Source organism: Solanum stenotomum, chromosome 9 (assembly GCF_019186545.1).
Source record: "Solanum stenotomum isolate F172 chromosome 9, ASM1918654v1, whole genome shotgun sequence".
Classification (NCBI taxonomy): Eukaryota; Viridiplantae; Streptophyta; class Magnoliopsida; order Solanales; family Solanaceae; genus Solanum; species Solanum stenotomum.
In genome coordinates, this window is record NC_064290.1 from 5078747 (window position 1) to 5101435 (window position 22689).

At 33.1% G+C, this 22689-nt stretch overlaps 4 protein-coding genes and 1 pseudogene across 5 annotated transcripts; all 5 read right to left on the reverse strand.

The window, feature by feature from the left end:
- Nucleotides 1-2306: 2306 nt before the first annotated feature.
- LOC125876141 (NAC domain-containing protein 78-like) lies at nt 2307-2913 on the reverse strand (annotated as a pseudogene).
- Nucleotides 2914-4893: 1980 nt separating this feature from the next.
- LOC125876845 (uncharacterized protein At4g28440-like) lies at nt 4894-7542 on the reverse strand. The gene is made up of 2 exons (XM_049558102.1): nt 7185-7542; nt 4894-5472 (listed from the first exon to the last, which is right to left on the reverse strand). Exons 1-2 carry the CDS (start codon nt 7459-7461, stop codon nt 5285-5287), a joined length of 465 nt encoding a protein of 154 aa, XP_049414059.1. The 5' UTR covers nt 7462-7542; the 3' UTR covers nt 4894-5284.
- Nucleotides 7543-9083: 1541 nt separating this feature from the next.
- LOC125876275 (reticulon-like protein B17) lies at nt 9084-11787 on the reverse strand. Of its 2 annotated transcripts, none has more exons than XM_049557410.1 (8): nt 11251-11787; nt 11009-11171; nt 10847-10921; nt 10623-10764; nt 10471-10540; nt 10311-10376; nt 10078-10200; nt 9084-9414 (listed from the first exon to the last, which is right to left on the reverse strand). In XM_049557410.1, the coding sequence occupies exons 1-8, from the start codon at nt 11729-11731 to the stop codon at nt 9272-9274; spliced, it is 1263 nt and encodes a 420-aa protein (XP_049413367.1). In that variant the 5' UTR covers nt 11732-11787; the 3' UTR covers nt 9084-9271. The 2 variants fall into 2 exon arrangements, with proteins under 2 accessions (XP_049413367.1, XP_049413368.1); XM_049557411.1 differs by having other exon boundaries at nt 9085-9414; nt 11009-11165; nt 11251-11786.
- A 1052-nt stretch (nt 11788-12839) lies between these two features.
- On the reverse strand, nt 12840-15684 carry LOC125877185 (tyrosine aminotransferase-like). Its single transcript, XM_049558524.1, has 7 exons — nt 15334-15684; nt 14516-14855; nt 14205-14423; nt 13906-13965; nt 13340-13492; nt 13146-13239; nt 12840-13057 (listed from the first exon to the last, which is right to left on the reverse strand). The coding sequence occupies exons 1-7, from the start codon at nt 15600-15602 to the stop codon at nt 12939-12941; spliced, it is 1254 nt and encodes a 417-aa protein (XP_049414481.1). The 5' UTR covers nt 15603-15684; the 3' UTR covers nt 12840-12938.
- A 2298-nt stretch (nt 15685-17982) lies between these two features.
- Nucleotides 17983-21082, reverse strand: LOC125875917 (tyrosine aminotransferase-like). Its single transcript, XM_049556982.1, has 7 exons — nt 20671-21082; nt 19922-20261; nt 19614-19832; nt 19376-19435; nt 19015-19170; nt 18833-18926; nt 17983-18296 (listed from the first exon to the last, which is right to left on the reverse strand). The coding sequence occupies exons 1-7, from the start codon at nt 20949-20951 to the stop codon at nt 18178-18180; spliced, it is 1269 nt and encodes a 422-aa protein (XP_049412939.1). The 5' UTR covers nt 20952-21082; the 3' UTR covers nt 17983-18177.
- Between the last annotated feature and the right edge of the window lie 1607 nt (nt 21083-22689).

Below are 22689 nucleotides of genomic sequence, written 5' to 3' on the forward strand. Positions count from 1 at the left end.
TCTCACTGTTTTCTACCAATAAATTTCCCCAATCCCAAAATTAATGAAGAAGATAGGGTTTAAATAGATGAGAATGAGGGCTGGTTTGAGGGGGAAAATAGGTAGATTTTAGGATAGACTTCAAAATTTGAAATTCGAACTCCTTAAGAGATAAGGTTCCCACAGTTGGAAATTGTATTGTTCTTAACGAAAAAACATTTTGGAACCCTTGATTCTCGAGCAAGGACGAGGAAGGCATTGAGATGCAAACACCTGGATCTTTTTTCTAGAACATTCCCGTACGAAAAATACACGTCGAGAGGAGAGAAAGAGAGGGACACGCGCTAGACTCGGGTTCTGGCTCGTTGGGTTGCTGCTTTCAATTCTGGGCTTCGATTTCGCGGGATTCTGCATCGTGAAGAAGAAGAACGATGTACAGGGTCGTTATTTTGTTTCTGTTGCACGTTGATGTATGTATGGAATGGGTTTGGGTCTTTGTTGGAGTTGGAATTGAAATGAGTTACTGGAATAGCCTCAAAACATGGGCCAATTGGTGGAGGAATTGGTGAAAATAATTGGGCCTAAGAGTTATGAAGTGGACCACTGGAAATTTGGGTTCAAAATTGAGTTAAGTTGGAGGTCAAAGAGGGGGTTAGGTCTTGGAGTTTAAGATATAGCCATTTTGAATTAATTTGTCAATTCGGTTAAAAATTAAAAAAAGATGAATTAATATTAATTAATTAACGAGCTTCATAATCTTAACAAAATAAACAAATAACTTAACTATAAACTGATTAACTTGAAGCTATGAAGTATTTAAATAATAAATAAAATCTTTTGAGATGATTTTTGAATATTTATAAAATGTACTAATTATATATAAAATTATATAATAACATATATATTATTTAAAAATTATGAAAAATGATAAAATTAATTAAAAATAACTTGAAAAAATATTTCGAACTTTATAAAAACTAATTATTTCAAATCGTTTGGAATTTACGAAACTCAATGATTAATATGTATTGTGGAGGTCCAAAATTGGATGTCAACAAGTATACCTTTGTTATCAAACACCTCTTTTCCCTTTCCTTGTGGCTTCCACGTACCTTTCCCCGCAATTTGCGCAACTCTTTTCCATTTTGTATTTTGTTTCTTTTGAGGCGTTATGAAGTAACGTGTGTAGCTGTTAGCGCCTTCAAAAATCTGTTATGGTTCATTATCCGCATAAAGATTAACCAACTCCATAAATTTATTCTGGTCGTAAAATGGTTCATCTCTCATGAATCCTACTAAGTAATTCATGAGTTCAATATTCTTAAGAAAAGAAAGAAGACTTTTTAATCTCGTGGTTCTAAATTAAAGTTATGTCAAATGTACCAAAATGCCCTTTAATCTTGTGGCTTTAAACATGTCACGTGGAAAGTTGAAGTGTTGCCAAAAAAAGAAAGGAGTCATTCTTTTTGAAACAGACTAAAAAGGAAATTAGGTCATTCTTTTTAAAACGGAGAAAGTATTAGCTGATGTAGATCGAATTAATCAATTTCGCAAGGAAAAACTTCGGTATATTGCGTGAGCACAATCGCAAGGAAAAAGTCAAGTCACAACGATAATTTTTGCAATGACTATCACACTCATTAGTCATATGTCGCATGCTGAAGGAAATCTATGACATGCTACAATGCCCTCACGGGTTATCTTTCATCCATCGTTTTTGTTAAGGCGAAATCATATCCCTCGCTACTTGTCAAATAAGGTATAGGTGACACAATATTCGTCCTTGTCTATGGCGACGATATAATTGTCATCGGCAGCCTCTCTCTTTATTGGAAATTAGTATTACCATTTGCTTAATTTTGACTTGTGTGCCTCTCTCTCTATTTGTTATTGACGGTTTACCTTTTTGTTTGTAAGTTTTCTATTCATTGATGTTTCTTAAGATAAGTTGCACTTTATGGTAACACTAACTTCTTGTTAATCAACCAGTTTGCGATAATGAAACATGATCTGTTACCTGTCCTCAGGGTGATGAAGCTACTCTTTCATGAGTATTTAGCGATGAACTTAGATTACCGTGTAAAATAAACCTATATACACTTTATATTTTATTTTTCATTAATGATTTAAGAAAGTAGAATTTGATTTATAGATGTTGGAAGACAAGAAACAGTCTAAATATTTGTATGAAGTTGATTGCATAGACAAAACAAAAAGAAAATAAAGGTACGATGTATATTATATTACAAGAAAGGTAAGAAAAATTGAGAGTTTACTAATTGATAAATTCTATAATACAAGTCTATATATTCAAGATCAATATCAGCTTATGGATGTCCCTCTAAGCATTCTACATTAGGATTGCCATCGTCTTCCTTGTCCAAAATAGCAAGTACTTCATATCCAACATCGTCTTCCTCTACATTAATGTCGTCTTCTAATTGCAAAGATGAATCAATAAGTTCTTAAACGTCATTCATATTCTCATCGCTAAGTCCGTTTTCGTTATCATCATTTGGCTTTCTCTTCTTCTTTATCTTACAAATTACATAACCCTTGTTTTTAATTTCTCTAGCAACCAAATAACCATCATACAAATAGTATTCCGTCATTAGCCACTCGCCATTAGCATTCTTGTTATCACTTTCGCCGTAGGTATACTTCAAATTTTTCACGTACCCCACAAGTCTACCTTTGTTGTCAAACACCTCGTTTCCCTTTCCTTGCGGCTTCCACGTACACTTCCCACCAGTTCGCGAAACTCTTTTCCGTTTCGGATCTTTTTCTTTTGGGCGTTTTGAAGTAATGTGTGTAGCTGCTAGCGCCTTCAGAAATCTGTCATGGCTCATTGTCCGCATAAAGATTAACCACCTGCATATATTAATTCTTATTGGGAAGTGATTCATCTCTCGTAAACCCTATTAAATAATTCATTTACCTATTTTAAGATGTTGATTTACTTGCTAACAATACAATATTTTTTGGTATGTTTTTAAAATTGATATATTTGGTCTAATTTTGACTTTGGACCAAATCTAATGTAAATATTTATATATAGAATGTTATTTATAAATTTTCAAATATTATCTTGTAAGAACATCCCACACCAACTATAAATATCTTTCTTTTGGTACTTAATATTTCACCCCTCCATTTCTTTCTCTAATGCAAATTGAGAGATGGAGATTTTCAAGCACTAACTTCTTTCTCTCGTTACTCTCTATTTTTGACACATAACAGTGAGCTCCAACGTATAAGCACAGGTATGACATTTTTCATATGTATAAATTGGTTCTAAAAATTTCACAGACTTTCTAATAGATGGATTTCAAAAATAGAATTGGTTCAAGTAATTCAACAAGTCGGTGGCGTCAAGGCACAAAATTCTATTACAACTGCCCACTAAACTAGTAGAATCGTTACTTCACTCAAATGAAAAATCAAAATGGTTATCTTGATCCATATTTTCATTGTTACTGAACAAAGCATAAATATCTATTTCAGTCATGTTCTCAAAGTATATTTGAATTAGGATGTGATTATCTTGATTTTTATTGAGATGTATAGAGATAAAACTAGGGTCGATAACAAATCATGACACTCTCTTCTTATCAAGCCTAATTTTATCTTTACGCATCTCCATTGAAAACAAGATGATCACAATTTTATCTGAAATTACTCAGAATTACCAAAAATAAATATTTATGTTTTGATCCATGATAATGAAAATTTAGATTGAGATACCTAGTTATTAAATTATTCATTTGAGCAAAATAACAATTCTCTTAGTATTGTGGACAGTTGTAATTGAATGTAGTGCATTGTCGACAAAGGCCTATTGAATTACTTGAACAATTCTATTTTGGGATTTTATTTATCAAAAAATTTGTAAAGTTCTCAAAACCAATTTATACGTGTGAGAAATAATACGATACCGTTGCTTATATGTTGGGGTTTGACTTTCATTTTATTTGCTTCTTCCCGTGCTTTACAAGCGATTACAAAGTTTATATTTACGATTTGTTTCAACTTTTGTGATTAGCTCAAAATTTAAAAATTTAAAAAGTTGTATTTTTGTTTATAGGCTTCTTGTCGAATGAGTATTGCTACAAATGATTAGATACGTATTAAGGAACCTAGATTTGAAATTTAGGGTGATTTGATGTAGTTTTCTTAGGTGTTTTGGATGAATCTAGTGCTTAAATTCAAGAAAGAAGACGAAGTCAGATTATGTATAGTAGTATATAATATTGTATATTATTGTATAGAATTTTATATATTGTTATATATTAGGTGTATAATATTGTATATAAGTTTATAAACATTGTTATAAAATAAAATTGTATATTACTGTATAACTGTGTATGATGTTGTATACCGGATTTTTTAAACACTATTCTAAGAGTGAAATAGTGGTAGGATGATTACTAGAAATGTGGTTTTGTACAAACTATTATAACGACAAAAATGTTTTTTTTTTTTGGGCTAAAGAATTGTTATATAAGTTTTGAGGTATATTTTTACAAAATAAGTTAGATAATTGTGTTTTTCTAAAAAATTTCCTAAACAAAAACGGCCACTCAACCATTATTGAATTCTTTTTTTTACAAAAAATACGTTATCTTTATTAGATTTTCTTGTTCACAATTTGCAAATTTAGATTAAACAAGCTACAGTGGGAGCATACTACGTTCAATTGAACAGATCGAACAAATTCGAATTGACATGAATCCCCCAATTGACACCACTGAGTAAACTACTTGCAACCGCCACAAAATCACATCAAATAATTCAAAGCATTACAAACTCAACTTAGCTTATAATGTTTCTAAGATGAGCTTTATTGTAACACCAACTTCTTGTTGATCAATCAGCTTGCGATAATGACACATGATCAGTGTTACCTACATGAAATTATGGAAGTTGACAAATGAAATTGCACATATAGTTCATACATAATAGTCAGCTTCTTTTACATTGTGTGTTTGGATAGCACAAGTTGTGTAACAAAAAGTTAGAAATACAAAGACATAAATACCCATTCTTAGGAACTGGTTTTTACCTCGTACAACACGGGAAATGACTGAAAAATAATAATTCCACGAACGCTTTAAAACTAGTTAACCAAGCAAGTGAACAAAGCAACACCATCATATGATGTTGATGCCATTGGATCATCATGAGCTCAAAAATATGGGCATCTTTGCTCATTAATCCAAGGAAATTCCAGAGATGCATAATAATAATTCACATTGGGAACAAGAATTCGACTGTGACTTCAAACTATCATTTCCCATGAGCCTGTCTACTCTTCCACGTTAACCAGTTCATACTCGACTAAAGAAAGGTTGTTCTCCTGGTTAACATCAAAATCAGCTGGTTCAGTAACCTCAACACGACCCCATTTGTCTACTGCAAGTCGCATGGCACCCTTGAACATATCAATCTTTGCATTTCGCAGAATGACAGTCGACCCAGGCTTCATCATATCAACTGAATATGAAAGGAAATACGTGAATATCCAGAACATAAAACATAAAACAATCACAATTTACCAGAAAAAAAGGAACTACTCTCGTTCAGGCACAAAACCACATCAAAGCATGACAAATACCAATAGCCAATAGATCTGGATATTTTCCTGGCTCTCAATACACAAATGAATCATCAATGTAGTCAAACAGGCAGGCCAAGCAAATCAATAGCATAAACCATTTCTCCAACAACAACATACCCCGGGTACTCCCACGAGTGGAGTCTAAGGAGGGTAATATGTAATAAACCAATATTTCTCCATGAAAAGAAAATATGCAAGTATTTGCTATCTTAAAAGAGGGGTTAATAGCTACTCCGTTGTTTCAACTTGTTCGTCTGAGTTACTACATCAACCATCAATAGTATATTTTATTTGATCATAATGTTTTCAAATACTTTCTAAATATTTTAAATTATAATTATTGTGACTATAATCCTTTTTGTGTAGTTTCTAAAAATGTAAATCTTATTTCAAAAATATTGAAGATTCTATGTCCGAATTCACACCAATCAGTAGTTAGTTTGACCCTGGTACTCCGAATCAAGCCAAACAAATTGAAATAGAAGGAGTAATACATTGATAAGTGAGGGATGGTCTAGCGGATGTGACCCTTCACCTCAAGAAAATAAGTTCGAGTTCGTCACAACTCGCGACACTATCAAAGCACGAAAATGACCATTACTAGCTCCTAAGCAAATAGGTCCAGGGGTGGCATTCTTTTTTTCAATGACAAGGGAAACCCGTGGCTGCTATCCTTTGGGTGGGCACAAGTAAAACTCCCGCTCCTATGCAATAGCTCGCAATCCACACATGAGAGTTGACCCGCACTAGGGAGGCAAGCCCGGTGCAACGAACTCAACCCAGAAGGCAAATCCTTTGCTTTTGCTAGCAAGGGATTTCAAACTTAAACCTCCAACATGCAAGTCCCAAGCCCAAACCATTGGGCCACCCTGAATGGTCAGGGCCCGAGGATGGCATTTTAAACTAAGCTATTCAAGCTCCATCCAAAAACGAACCACACCCCTGTTTACTATAGATTAGGAAGATAGTCAAACAAGTCCAGATAACGAAATGCATTCCTATCCATTAAACGGAAAGTTCAACAAAGGGACTGTGGTGCAGTAGGGGGAGCAAAAGTACTTTTAGCTACAAGTTTTTATTCCACCTCATTGCTTCCTAACAAAAGGAGCTGAATAGGTCTATTCTAAAGCACAATGTTTATAGAGTATAAACCTACAAATCAAAACATCCTCTTCGCCATAATCCTGATACTCTATGAAAATATAGACACAGCAAACAAGCGTATTATTTAGAGTACTGGAGTTTTCTCATTGAGCAAGCCAGATTAAGACACAACTTAGATTTCCCAATTACACAATTAAACTCAACTGAATTATATATATACACACTAATATAAAACACGAAAACAGATCGACATCCTTCATTAACATATAAATGCACTCAATTGTATTAGATCTCTCTAAATTCTTCAATATACATTAAATAGATGACTGTCATTTGCAGGTTTTCTCAAATAATTGTAATCACCAAAATCAGTGCATAAAAAGGTCAATTTTTCGAAAAATTAAAACCAAATACAAATGAAAGCAAGCAAATTATACTAAAAGGAAAATCATATTCCGATAATTAGAGATTATTTTGTACATACCCTGTTCATTACGTGCAGTGAAGAGGATGCACCCGGTTTCATCACCGACAAGGCACTCGGCGAGACGCGCCGGACCACGAGGGTTTAACGACGCTGATGATCTACCACCTCGGTTGGCGCCGCCGGTGGCTTTGACGGCATTCGAATCAACAACCTTAACAGTCAAGTTGTGTCCATGTGTCCCTGGCTTTAAGCTTTCCGCTTTGACGAAAACCGGCTTCTTCTTCTCGGAGGTAGCTGCCGTACTTGGTGCCGCCGCCGCTGCTGGTGTTGCCATTTCCGGTACGAAACCTTAAACCCTAATTTTCAGAATTTTTTGGAAGAACAATTCGGTGGTGTGTGAAGAAAAAACAAAAGTGATTTTCGGGTCTTAAAGTGGGCCTCTTGTATTGACTTGGTTCTACGTCTTTGCGTGTTCCCAAAAAAGCAATTTAATTCATTATTGGGGAAAAAAGCAAATGCAAAATAATTGGTATCAATTATCTTATTTTTATGTCCTTTTTCACAAAAGATTTTCACTTTTATCGTTATGAAAAAGACTATTTTCTTCATTTCAAATTGTAGGAGGGCAATAAATTTCATTTTTTTCTTTTATATTTGTGTATAAAGCACATTTTATCTATTATTATACACTCTTTAACAAGATTGACACATTATGTGTAATGTTTTCCATTTAGGTATAATTTTATATAATATTGTATATTGGCTACGTAATTCATTATTGGAGAAAAAAGCATATGGAAAATAATAGTTATCTTATTTTTATGTCTTTTTTCATAAAAGATCATATTTAAATCTGAAAAGATTATATTCTTTTGTTCAAATTGTAAAAGGTCAATAAATCTCAATTTTCTCTCATATGATAAGCACTTCTTATATATTGGTATACACTCCTTTACAAGGTTGACACATTATATAGTAATATTTTTCGATCAGGTATAATTTTGAATGTCATATAATATTGTATATTAGCTACGTGCCTAATATCTTATGTTGGGTTGTATATTTTTAAAAATTCTCAAAAGCTTTTGCATATGTTTTCAAGCGCCTATTATGTGAATAAGTTAATCACATAAAATATGTTACCTCTTTTAATTGTATACATTAACCTCAACTAGAACAAGTGTGAGGTTTGACGGCATATTACGATTAATGTCTATAATTAAAGGATTGACATATTTAAATGGTTGACCTATCTACGTAATGAATGCTTCAGAACGCGAGCAAAAACTTTCTTGAAACTAAACAAAAAAACGTTTAATAATAACATTTTATCAAATGTTTAGGTATTCAAATAAAATAAACTGGAGTTTCAGAAAAACCTCTTGACCTTTTATAATTTGAACAGAAATGACATTTTTTAAATTTCTTATGTGTAAAAATGAAAATCCCTAGTAAAAACATTATAAAACTTTAAAAAAATTGTAAAGGGCTAAAAACTATTTTTGCTTTAAAGTTCGAGTATATAAATAAAATTTAATGGCACATTTAAGGGATTGTAAAATATGTAACTATTATTTAAAATAAATTAAAAAGAAAAATATATCATAAAAATGGAACAAAGGGAGTATTAATTAGGGTTAGTTTTTTTCATATGATTCTATTTATTTATGGATCAAGTATAAATTTGACCAAATATATGGATCAAGTAACACATGGTTAAAGCACTAAAACATCCCTATATCTCATTTTTAGTACAAATACCAAACATTGTATTTATACATGTTATAAGTAATATAATCCCTACCTTTTTTATTCCTTGATTCCTCGAGTCAATGAAAATGCCCAAAAAACAGATACATAACAATAATAACTATGCCTCGATCCCAAATAAGTTGGGATCGACGAAACGAGTCCTCACTTCTATCATCAAGAAAATAGATAAATAAAACAGTGGAAAAGTAAAGAAAAGATTTTCTTTATTTCCAGAAGAGCACCAGAGTTCTTCTTCCTTGCTTTGATTGGATATACAAAAATACAAGGACATACAACAAGGTTTTCTTCTTCCTTGAAAGATTGAGAAAAATAACAAGAGGGGTTATATTATGTTAGTATTATAGAGGTGATGCATTTGGCATAGTGCACAATTATGCCCCTTTTTTGACAGGTTCTAACACAACCAATGCCTGCTGCTGCTCTTCTTCCTCTTCTTCCACTTCAACGATTTCTTCGTCAACCTTTACCTCTTCATGTTGTTTACAGTATCTGAATATTACTAGACAGATAAATGCTGCCAAAAACCGGAAACAAACACTCTTTAGTTCAGTGTGAAAGTTCAATCTAAGGTAAGTACCTTTCATTTGTTAGAAAGATGGTGACACTCTTTTAGTTCAGTGTGAAAGTTCAATCCAAGGTAATAACTTTCATTTGTTAGAAAGATGGTAATTATATCAATGGTTTATGAATGATGCCAAGAACCGGAAAGTAAAAACACTTTTTAAGTCAAGTGTGGAAGTTCAATCCGAGGTAGGAAACTTCCTTTAGTTAGAAAGATGCTAATTGTATAAATGGCTTGTGAATGATGCCAAGAACTAGAAAATGAAACTTCTTAAGTTCAGTGTGGAAATGAAACTTCCATTTGTTATAAAGATGCTAATTGTATAAATGACTTATGAACGATGCCAAGAAACGGGGAAAAAAAAACACTTTTTAGTTCAGTGTGAAAGTTCAATCTAAGATTGGTAACTTCCACTTGTATTAGAAAGGTGCTAAATTGTACAAATGATGAGCTTTTATGAATGCTTCCAAGAACCACGAAAATACTTTAGTTCAATGTGAAAGTTCAATCCAAGGTAACAATCATTTGCTAGAAGATGCTACTTTGTAAACATGGCTTATAGAATTAATTCAATCAGAGGTATCAAAATAATGACCGAATTGGTTCGTGAATTACCTGTAAAGATTCGTGTTCTGACAGTGGTAAGGTTCCAAAATGCTGTCAATACTGATGCAGCTATCATCTTCTTGTGAGAGCAAGCACCCCAAGTTTCCAGCAACCGATATTTCAAATACTTGGCTATATCAACAAAATACGCACTTTTCATTCAATTAATTCAAAAGGTAGAGGCAACCATCACTCAGGAAATAATCTAAGAATCTACATATCAAGCTGAAACACTTATTTACCTTTACTATATATCTGATGAGAATACGAGGAATAAAGTTTCGGGGCAGTAAAACTGATGAAAAAACCTGTCACAAGATTGAACAACAACAAGTATTTAGTTTCAATTGTTTCAAGATTTCGAATTAATAATGTGTACTACAATTGAGTGATCTTTCTTACCAAGGGCACAAAGCCTCCATACAGTTATCAAATGGCCATACTCAGCTCCAATTATCAAGATTGGTACTAACTAAAACAACAGAAAGGCACATTTCCAATCAATTACAAGAAGTCAAATTTTAGTGCTAAAATATGTAAGTTCAATAACATACTTTGAGGGTCATAGCAGGTTCTCCCGAAAAAAGATCTCGTGTTTTTGAAATTGCAAGATTTGCAGCTGGAAGTATCAATCTTCCCATTCTCAAAATGTCATCTTCAGTCAGCTGATATTCGCACTTCATTTCTCTACCATCTCTGCAATTCAATAATTGATCAGCATTCAGCAACAACAGTAGGAACTTAATAATTTACTAGTGTAAGGAATTTAAACCTTTACCTTTGGCGAATCGAATGTGAGAAGAATGAAACAACTAAAAACAGTAACCCCAATTGCGATACGATAGAGAAAATGCTGCAATCAAGAATAAACAAAAATGTCATATGGATAACACTTCCTAAATAAAAAGTGGGATATTTGGTAAATGAGAAGAAAATATACCTAAAAGTAACTCCTTTGGCAAAACAAGAAGATAAGAAACAGAGAGACCCCAAACCAAACCAAAGACTTGATCTTGCCACATCTCTCCACATCACCAAATCACTTAAAAGTATCTCAATTCTGTTTATTAAATCACATCCTTCTCCTTCTTTCGATTCTATAACTCGAAAAAAGAAATACACATTCAGCACAAGAAATGAAATATGTATTTAAAACAATAAAGATTGGATTTTGATACATACTTGATGAGTTTGAAAGAACCAAGCTAAGCTTATCCTTCTTGGATTTACCATTATTCCTCTTCTTTCTTGGTTTAACCACTTCTTCAACTAACCCCAAGTCCCTCTCTTCTCTCATTTCTTGCTCTAACCTTCTTCTCGATCTCCGATTATTACGCGGGGAAACACCAATTGCAGAATTTCTACTCCTTCTCCTCCTTCGAACCCCATTAGGCTCAACCCCATCATCAACTAATTCAAGCTTATCAGCAAGACGAGTCTTGGATCTTCGAAGAGGAGAAGGGGAAAGAAGTAAAAGCTCGTGGAGCGGTAGACCGTTACCATAAGGAGAAACTTCTATTCTTGGTGAAGGGACAATTTCAAGAGAGACTCTTGGAGTGAGAGTTTCACTTTCTTCATCATAACGGCGGAGCCTTGAGAGTCTTGAAGCTGATTTTGTTCGGCTTCGAGTCTCGGATCGATGAGATGGAGGAGTTGTATCCATAGTTGAGATTCAGAATTTCAAAATTTTCAATATTTTTTTTTTGTTCTTGATTTTTTTTTGAGCAATTGTTCTTGGTGGGATTTTGAATAAAATGTAAAGAAGAAAAAGAGCCGTTGGAGAAAATAATTTATATTTATTCGGCATTTGAATATATTTTAGCGGCGGAATTTGGGCCCGTTGGGCTTTTTGGTTTAACGGTAGGGAAGAGGAGGCAAGTCCGTTATGTTGCTTTTGACATTTGTGGGCTTTTTGTGCTCTTGTCTTTAACAGCCGCAGTTTTTGGTAATACTTAAATGGAAAAATTATGTGATATGACAAGACTTAAATCCACTAATTATCTATTTTAATACTTCCTCCGTCCAACATTAGTGTCCACTATACTATTTTGAAATGTCTAACAATATTTGTCTACTTTATGAAATCAATGAATAATTTTACACTTAGTTTCTAATTTACCGTTTGTCAATAATGATAGTCAGTTTTCTATTACCTTTTTCTAGACATTGTATTTATTATATTTAAAGGGTGATATAATAAAATTACCCTTCTATTTATAGCTTTTTAAGAAGCGTACAAAGTCAATAGTGGATAAGTATTGTTGGACAGAGGAAGTATGATATAGTAGTTTGATTTCACATAGAGTTTATAAAAAGACTTTTGAAACTTGTGGTCTAAAATAAATCACTGATTTTTGTGTGGTTATAAGTCATTTTATTAAAGGTAAAATAGATATATTAAAGTTCAATTATTACTAAATATAGAAATGTGTCATTCTTTTTTGTATTGATTTAAAAGGAAAGTGAGTCATATAAATTTAAATTGGACTAAGGGAGTAATTGCTTTAAGTTGTTACAAAAAAATAGCCAGATTTTTATTTTGTGGTATATTTGTACGGTATGTATATGTATACATGTACATATGTATGATGGCCTATGTATGTACATATGTATGATTATATGTAGGCATCATATATAAATATGTCTTTTAATTTGATTTTAGTTGGTGTCAATGCCCTCCAACATCCGGTGTATACAAGTAAATTTTAGAGTTGAACAAGTAGACAAGCACATCTTATATGGCATAATTTGAATCAGTTCAAGTGTATCTAACGCGAATTGTCACGTATAAATCATCATATTAACTCCTACAACTTTTATTAGTATTTGTTTTTTGGTAGACTTGGACCAAGTTTGACAGAAAAAAAGGCTTATTGCTGTTTGGCATTTCTGAAACAAAAGGCTTTGATCCTGCTAAGGCCATCCTCAAGAGCTGAAATTTCCACAGCAAAAGTTACTCTTACCCAATTCTTCAATCCAAGTGCTTCCCCTGCAATGCATTGAATTTATCAACAATGCACGTAAAATTTCCTCTACCTATCGATTATGTTGTAGTGTAATGCAACTTAGGAAATTACCGGGTAGAACAATTACAGATTCCTCTCTAGCAAGCCTAGTGCAGAATTCCATATCATTGTCGATGCCTTCCAGAAATGACATGTTTAGTTTTGCCTGATAGAAATGATTGCAAATAAGACTATATATTCAGATTCTTATTCAAACTAAATCCTAAAAAATACTTATATTAAGACTAAGGTGTTTATAGCAATACCATAAGAAACATGGATCCTTGTGACTTGTATGGAGTAAAGCACGGAATCTCCCTTAGACTAGCATAGCAAATGCTTGCTGCTTTTCTCAGTAGGTTTATGGTATTTGAGTAGAAATCTTCAGGTGTTTCAGCAAGAATACGAGTAATAGCACCCTCGAGAATGAAAGAGAACAAGGTTAGATACTTGGATTTGGTTTCATTTTTTTGGAAGCAATATAATCCAAATAGCAAAAAAATACTTCATGAAAAATAATGTGCATCACGAGAAACACCACGTGATAATTCAGAAATATGGGAAAAGCTATTTGTCTGGGAAAAGGAAAGTAAGACAAACAAATTGAAATGGAGGGAGTATAATTTGGATGCTGATGCAAACCGAGTATCTGGAATTATGCATTTTGTGTTGACACGAAAATGTTTAGGTCAGATATCATCATAACATTGTTAAACTACTGCTAACAGAGTAGTTTTCTATGTTTTTAAGGTGACAACATTTTGTTTGGTTTAACATTTCAGTTAATGGCACACCATATCAAACGTTTTGCATAAAAGCTTGCATAATATACCAGAGTGAGTGTAGGAGGTCTAACACCGATGTTGTGGTAGTTCTTGATAGACTCCGCAACCTGAGATCAAAAGACAAAAAGTATGATGTTTAACTCTGCATATGGATGCCTGTATGAATAAACACCCTTATAAGCAAGTAGAAATGTGAGGTTCACGGCGTAAGTGATAGGCATAAATGGAAATCTAATACTAATTGCTATTTTGTTCCAAGATTCATATATTTTTCTCACTTAAAACAAGAAAGAAAAGGTAAATTTCTTCCATCAGAATTTCCGAGAGAGAGAGAGAGAGAGAGAACCCCGTGTTTTTGAAGGATGTCATTGGGATCGCACATCACAATCCAACCAAATCGCCAACCAGGAACCAGCCATCTCTTTGATATGGAGCCAATTGTCAGAATAGGTGCAATTTCTCCGTAGATGCCCATTGGCACAAACGGATTACTACCGAACACTAGATGACCATAGGCTTCATCTGATATTACTAGCATTCCAAGCTTACTTGCAGCCTCTGCAATCTGTCACTCTCATTCAAGAAACCAACGATTAATGAGCAAATCTAAAACCACATTTAACTAAATAAACACATCTAATGCAACGATGAAACAACCTTCTTCAAATGCTCTCGCTTGTACACATTCCCACATGGATTACCAGGGTTTATAACAACCATAGCAACAGTTCTATCATCTGCTAGAGCTTCAAGCCCATCGATGTCCACCTCCCAATCCTGCTCAGGGAGAAGATCATAGTGCCTCATTTCAAGACGGTTAAATGTGGCAAGTGCTTCATAGGCTGGATACCCTGGTCTAGGAAGCAAAATATTAGCACCAGGAACAGCAAGAGCCGTAATTAGGACATCTATTGCTTGCTTTGCCCCAGCTGTGACAAGAACATCATTTGGCGACAGTTTGTATGGATAGTCACGAGAGAGATATTCTGCAATTGACCTGGCAAATGTTTGAAACATCAACATTACTCGAATAGTTCTTGCCCTTCCGATGTACAATAACGATTTGAAAAGAGTTTAAGTTCAATGCACTTGATGTGTCATAACTATAACCATTACTATCACGGGCTAATCCTTTTCAAAGGAGTGTAATTAATACTAGGGTTAAGTATGAAAATCTTAGCTCCGGCCACTGGGGCTCAAATGAAGGAAAAGTAAACAAAAAATCAACTCCTGGTAAAACTAGTCAAACCCCAAAATAAATTAGAAAAGCTGATCACCCATAAACACATCTTCCCAATTCTACAATCGTGCTCCCTCCATACTAATTATGCGACACTCATCCTTTTTTTTTTTTTACTCTAACCTCCGAAAAGGGATCTCGGTTGGTTGGCTACTCGAACTTTGAACTTGTAATTCACTCACCCATTTCTCCTACCCCTAGAAAAAAAAAAGTTACAAAAAGAGTTTAGGATTACCTACTGGCGTGGAAAATGTCAAGGTTTTGGGGATATCCATTGTATTGCGCAGATTGAAGTGCATCAAGGAGAGCATTTTCTGATACTTTACTTGTTCGAAAACTTGGAAAACCACTGGGATCTCCATGGCTAAGAGGGATTACACTTGTTGTAGTATCATTTTTGTTGATGCTTTCATTTAAGGTATCGAGATAACTTCTTATAGTGCAAGCTGAGGCTTTCTTTGCTTCTTCTTTTCCTTCAAAATTCCATTTTGAGCTAACTTCCATTTCTAGCACAATTCTTCTTACACTTAGTTACTCTCTCTCTCTCTCTCACTCTTTTTGTTTTTCAATAATGGAGTGTTTGCTAATTGGTAACTATTTTGTTGCTCTAATTGATCCAAATCTTTTTATTTTGAAATGGTGATGTAATTAATCCAAATTTAGGTGTGTTTGGTTAGGGGCGGATCTAAGGGTATGGGTGGGGTGTCACGGTACCCAATGATTTCGGAAAAATCTTTATATACATATATGTATATATATATCAAAAATCAATATATATTAACTTTGCCACCCACTAACCAAAGTGATGAATGGTTCAAGTGGCGAAGGGCATGATATGCCATATGTGCAATGAGAGGTCGAATCTTGCTGCTAGCATTATTTTTTTGTGCGCGTAGTGAAGCTTTTTTCTTTTCTTTTTTGTCTTTTTTTTATTAATGTGTGAAGGGCTTTAGTTATTTTTCTATTAATTCTTATTTATTTACTATACTTTATTTTTTGTCTTTTTTATTAATGTGTGAAGGGCTTTAGTTTTTTTTTCTATTCATTCTTATTTATTTACTATACTTTATTAATTCAAATTGACTCCTTTTCACCGTAGTTAATTCTTAATTTTTTTTAACTTTCACTAATTATTGATAAATATTATTAAGAATGTATTTAAATAGTAGTTTTTAAAAAATATAAGTTTTAAAAATGATGAATATTATTACTAGAGTTCTTTCAATTTAAAGGTTCTTTCGATCTTCACCGACATTCTTGCTAAGTAAGATGACTAGGTTGAAACTATAATTTTATTCTCTCTACTATATATCTGCAACAACACATAAAGTCAATGGAATATGAATATATTCAGTTAACACTATAAGATGGTTTATACAAGCTCAAATTTTAATGTGAAAAAAATTCTGTTTTCCTCAAAGTCTAAGTGAATAAGGCCTTTAATTTCTAAAAATAATAATTGAATTGTTTAGTTATCTCTAATCACAGAATATCTAAAAGAAAATATTACCAACATGAATGTTTGATCGATTTGTTTATAAAAATCGAAAAGGATAATAACCCGAATTGTAACCCAAAATTAAAACAACCGACCTGTTTATCTAACTTGAACAATGTGGCACCCAGGACCTCCAAATCCTAGATCCGCCTCTGGTTTGGTACTCAAAAAAAGAAGTGTGAAAAATCCTTTTCAAAATAAATAAATATTCTTTTGTATATTTGGAAGGAGGGGATGTCGCGTATTAGGGTAGAAAGTTAGTAAAAGTGAATTGTTGTATTGTCATGCGTAGGTTTGGGCTTGTTAGTACCTTTGTAGTTTTTGTCTTATGTTGTGTATTGCGTTTTTGATTAATTACCACACCATTTCGCTGTTGTTATTGTTTTTTTCTTTTGAACTTTACACTACTTTTCTTATCGATGGTTGTTTTCTTTATTTTTTCTTCTTCTTTTACTTGAAAGATCTTTCGAAAACATTATATCTACTTCATTGAAGTAATGGTACAATTTGCGTATATTCTAGCCTTTCCAAATCCTAATTTGTGAGATTTTATGGGGTATGTTGTTATTGTTGGTATGTAAATTTTAAAAATATTTGTATAGTATAATGTGGGGTGATGGGATGGGAATACTTATCTAGGTGAAAATAAGATATGTTGGAAGTAAGGAAGACATAGTTAATATAGAATATCACCTTTGAAGTTGTTTTTGGTCTATTTCTAGAGTTTGGTGCAATTTTGTTTTTAGGTCTATTTTTTTTTTTATTTTGGTGTAGTTTTTAAGTTGTGGTTTCTTGATTTTTGACGATTTTTTTTAGTGTTTCTAATTTAACTTTTTTCTTTTTACATCTGCAGCCAAATTTAACAATCAAAGATTGATAAATATTCAACACAGATTAAAAGTGTTCACTTTTGACAAATTTAAAAGACCAAAATTGAATGATACTTAAAGAACTACTCTGAATCTACTGCCAAAAATAAGAGGCCATTTTTTGTCACTTTTGATAACCGAAATGCCAACAGAATTAGCATAATTAGAAACACACCATTTCACTTACTTTTTCTAGTCTAATAATTGTAAGATTTTCATGTTTATACTAGATTTAAAAAAAATTAATTTTGATAGGTACAAATAAAATGAAAATACATATTTACAGTACATGTTAGATACGAATAACTGTTTTTATTTTCGATAATAATATCATTCATTCGCTAGTAATGGTGCACTATACCAGTCAAAATAACATATTACATTCCTTAAGGAAATTGTTGAAAATCTAGCCAACTTATGTATGAGCTATTGTACGCACACCACACCGAGGTTCAACGAGTAGTTGAAAATCAATTGCAACTCCGTAATGCAGAGATATCCACTAATTTTGTATTTGAATTCAATGGAAAGATGGATGAGCAGAAAATTATTCAAATTATTAAGTACTTGAGCTCGAGAGATTGCAGGTCCTTGAACCAACACCATAGGTTGAAGGAAGAAAACATATGATTTCATCTTGCAGCGTCCCATAACTGGATCCTTATCAGAGGACGGTAACAAATATCAATGTTGCTTCTTAAACAGCAGCAGCTTATTGTTTCTTGGCATGCCTTTTATAAAAAGCATTTAGTCTCTGGAAGCCATCTTCCAGATATGATGGCTCACATGCAAAGGTTATTCTGAGCCAATTCTTGAGTCCCACAACAACACCTGCATCAGGAGTTATACATAGCATAGCATCACACCAGTTTTTGTGCATGCAGAACACACAAACTTATACTAGCTCTTTTGAGTGAGTCTACTTTCATACAGCGAATTAATACACCAACACGAGAAGTACACAAATTTTGCATTCATATAACATGGTTACATCTATGGAATCGGATAAAATTTGATGAATTTATGCTTTTGTATCAATTGCATTGATAATCAGACATGTATATATCACCAAAAATTGATCACTTGCATGGCAGATCTTATATATATGGATGATTTCTATTTGTCCGACATTGGACGCAATCAAAGGCTTGTTTGGCGTAATAAAAACAATCAAATAACATTATGACCTGTGAATACGAAAGCTCTAACGACTAAACACATATGAAAAACATTCCAAAACATCGAAAAAATAAAGGAATTTGAAAAAGATAGTCCTCCAAGAAAGAGACATTTGTTCAAGTAAGAAAATCTGTCTACTGTTGTCGACAAAGTTTGATTGGCTTTGTAAGAGATTTGTTGTCTTTTACCTGGTAAAATTATCAAAGATTCTTCCTTAGCCAGCTTGGCGCAAAAGTCCAAGTCATCTTCGATGTCTTCTAGAAGATTCAAGTTAAGTTGAACCTACATGGGGAAAAGACCTATATTAGACTATTGATCACATCTTCTAATCCCAAGCCAATGCCTAATTAAGCTTCCATTTTTCTCTTACCATCACAAACATAGATCCTTGAGGTTTACTTGGGCAAGTGATGCAAGGAATATCCTTGATTCTTTCATAACAGATATCTGCATCTTCTCTTAGCATATCTACTATTTTAGAGAAGAAATCGTCTTTTGTTTTCTCAAGGATCTGAGGAATTGCCCCCTGTCAAAGTAAGAACAAAAAGAAACCAGAAGCCTCAGTAAGCGGCGAGGAAATTTACACCTATACTACTAAATTCTCAAAGAGCTGTTAGACCAAAACAACTTTCAATCCTTTAGCAACTCTACGAAATGTATGGCAAAATGGAATAACAAGTGTTACATTTCCAAGAGAAAGCAAGCAGAAGAAAGAACTATAAAGAACAAACCTGAATAAAAGTTGCAGGGTCAGAAGATATATTGAGATATCCTATGATGGAATCTATGACCTGCAAATAACAATATACAAAGTGACGACGGGTAGACATTGTTTGTTTGTAAAATAATGTTTCTTCCTTTCTTAAGAAAGCTAGTCAACCTCAATCTAAGCTATCACATTATACTTATATAGTCCCCTATAATATATGTGGAAGCAGTAGAGAATGGCCATCGTTAAAAGGAAAGTACCCCATGTTCTTTTAGTATGCCATTTGGATCATTTGTAACAAGCCAACCAAGTCGCCAACCAGGGACGACCCACTTCTTTGATATGGATCCGAGAGTAATAACAGGGGTAATCGATCCAAAGACTCCCATAGGCACAAATGGTTTACTTCCAAAAGTGAGATGAGCATAAACTTCATCAGAAATAACTAAAATTCCAAGTTTTCTTGCTGTCTCTGCCACCTGATAGAAATTAAAACACCTCTTTATATTCATAATAATGACTTTGGATATCAATATGTTACAACAAAAAAGGAAGTATACACACATACCTTCTTCAAGTGTTGGTCTGTGTAGACATTGCCACATGGATTACCAGGATTAATAATGACCATAGCCACGGTATTTTCATCAGCCAAAAACTCAACCTCATTAAGATCCACTTCCCACTCCTTCTCCGGGAGAAGGTTAAAGTGGCGCATTTCAATATGGGTAAATGCAGCCCTAGCTTCATAAAAAGGGAATCCAGGAGTTGGAAGTAGAATATTTGCGTTTGGACGCGCAAGAGCACTCAAAAGTACTTCAATTGCTTGAAGACATCCACTTGTCAAGTAAATATCATCAGGGGACAACTTGTATGGGAGATCTTGAGAAAGGTATTCTGCTACCGCCCTTTTCAGAGAACAGAATTAAATGAATTTGACGATCATGAAAGATGCACTTTAGACTAAATAAAGCTGCGGAGCTAGAGCCTTGGTTACGAGTTTGGCAGAATCAGTAACTTTGGCCCCTACCCTATATATCCAATATGTATAAATAACTTATTTCCGAACTGAGTAACCTATATTTTCTAGAATCCAAAACCCATAAACTCAAAATTCTGAATCCACCTCCTCACAATTAAACAGATTACAGTGAGGTACACATTTAATCAAACACTTCCAAATGAGAAACACTAATATGCAATCAGTGGCAGAGAGACCTAAACCAAGTGATGGAAAAAATTAATCACAAATTTCAGAATCTTTACAAAACCAATTAACAGTAAAATTTTGAGTAAGCAATGCTAGTAAGATGCTACCTTCTAGCAGGAAAGATGCCGACAGTGGGCGAATAACAGTTAAATTTAGCAGAGCGAACGGCATCAGTGATAGCATCTTCGGCGATTGGTGTAGTACGGAAACAGGGGAAAACAGAAGGATCGCCATGGCCGAGAGGGATAACGGATCGGGTATCAGCAGTGTCAAGGCAAGACGTCAACTTGTCAAGCACACTTCTTACAGTGAGGTTCGATGCACTCACCAATTTCTCAGTTTCCTTAAAGTTCCATATTTTCTTTGTTGTAGTAGTGTCGTTCTCCATGCTGGTGACTATGAATTCGCAGATATGGACTTGAGGAAGAAGGAGGTAGAAATGTAACTGCAATTCTACTCAAACCTACAAAGCCAAAATATAGAAAAGAGATAGAAAACCACAAATAGAAAGTAGTGATTAAAAAAAGACAATCAATACGAACAGTTACATGTAAGAGAACAGCTGTGGCTTGACCATAGTAATTGAGAACTTAATCATCGTATATTACTAAAAGTGGGAAGCTTCTAACCTCAAAGTTAGATTATCATTTTGCTCCTAAAATAAAATACAATATAATTAATTAAATAATAATCATTATTTTAAAAACTTTTCCCATTCAAAAATAACATTAATTCTCTACATCACCAATTAATCATTATGTCGAGAATGTGGAGAAGATAGAAAATTGTAAAAAGTAATTTAATGTTGACCAAATTCATTGGATTATATAAATTAAATAAACATAATTCTTTGGCAATTAAAATGTTACCAAGAATTATTAAATGAATGTTTGAATTTTGAATAGCCTCTACTATACAGAATTAAAAATTGAATATGAGGGGTCAATTTTCATGTAGAAATCAATTTCAGAATTAAAAATTGAATTTAAAAAGTCATTATCTAATACTATTTAAGATGGATGCTAATCACATTAAATTGGATGAATTGCACAATTCAACATTAGAAGAAAAGAGAGTTGGAAGCTGCGAACAAAAAAGTGCTGGAAGTTGCTAATCAAGAAGAAGAAACAAAAACAGCAAAAAAAATAAAAGTAGATTGAATACAGGTATAGAAGAAACAGTATATATGTTAATATGTTTGACGCTAACAATAAGAAAGTTACTATTTATTATTTATTCATCATAACATGGAAACTTGCTTTAGCAATATATATCATCAACTCCTCACACTTGCTTTTTTTTTTTCCATTACAAGATTTTAATCCTTTATAATTCATTTGTTTCCGATTTTCAACTCGATATAGTTACAAACTTTAAATTTAGTTATCATCCTGAGCCTTTGGAACAATAAATATGAAATCAAATTTGTCATTCTTTTTCTTCTGCTTCCATATTTTGATGTCATTTGTCTTTTACTATTCTGAACTTCCTTAAGTGATTTTTTTAAATTCTTTTCGGCCATTATTTTCCCTTAAATTGCAAAAAGGTTTGTTTACAAGATACAAATGTGACCGGACATTTTAATCAACACAATACTTTGATGAATGGAGTAATACTATTCTTCTTCTTCTTTTTTAGTGAAGAATGATAATATTCATCTATAAGAAAATACAAAATAGAAGTTTGTATCATAGATGACTTGCTTTATGGGTCACACAAAGCTTATTATTGGTCATTAATGAGTTTAATATCTAGGCTTTTAATTTTATTATGTGGAAAAGTATTAATTATAGATCAAAGAAAGTTCTAAGATATGTGTGCACCAGTTAAAATTTAAAATTGAATATAAATTTATATTAAAATTTAGAAATTCACAGTTGGATTATCATTTTGATTTCAAAGTTTGATTACCATTTTGCCTCTACTATAAATTAAAATATTATAATAATAATTTTATTTTTATTTACTTTTTCTTGCTCATTTACTCTATCTTTTACTAAATAAAATAATAATGATTCCATTTATCCCAAAATAAAGAGTACTCCACTCGCCATTATATCTGCCAACACGAGTAATTGACATTTTCAATAAGTTTTATCTAATAAATATTTGTATTCGTAACCGAC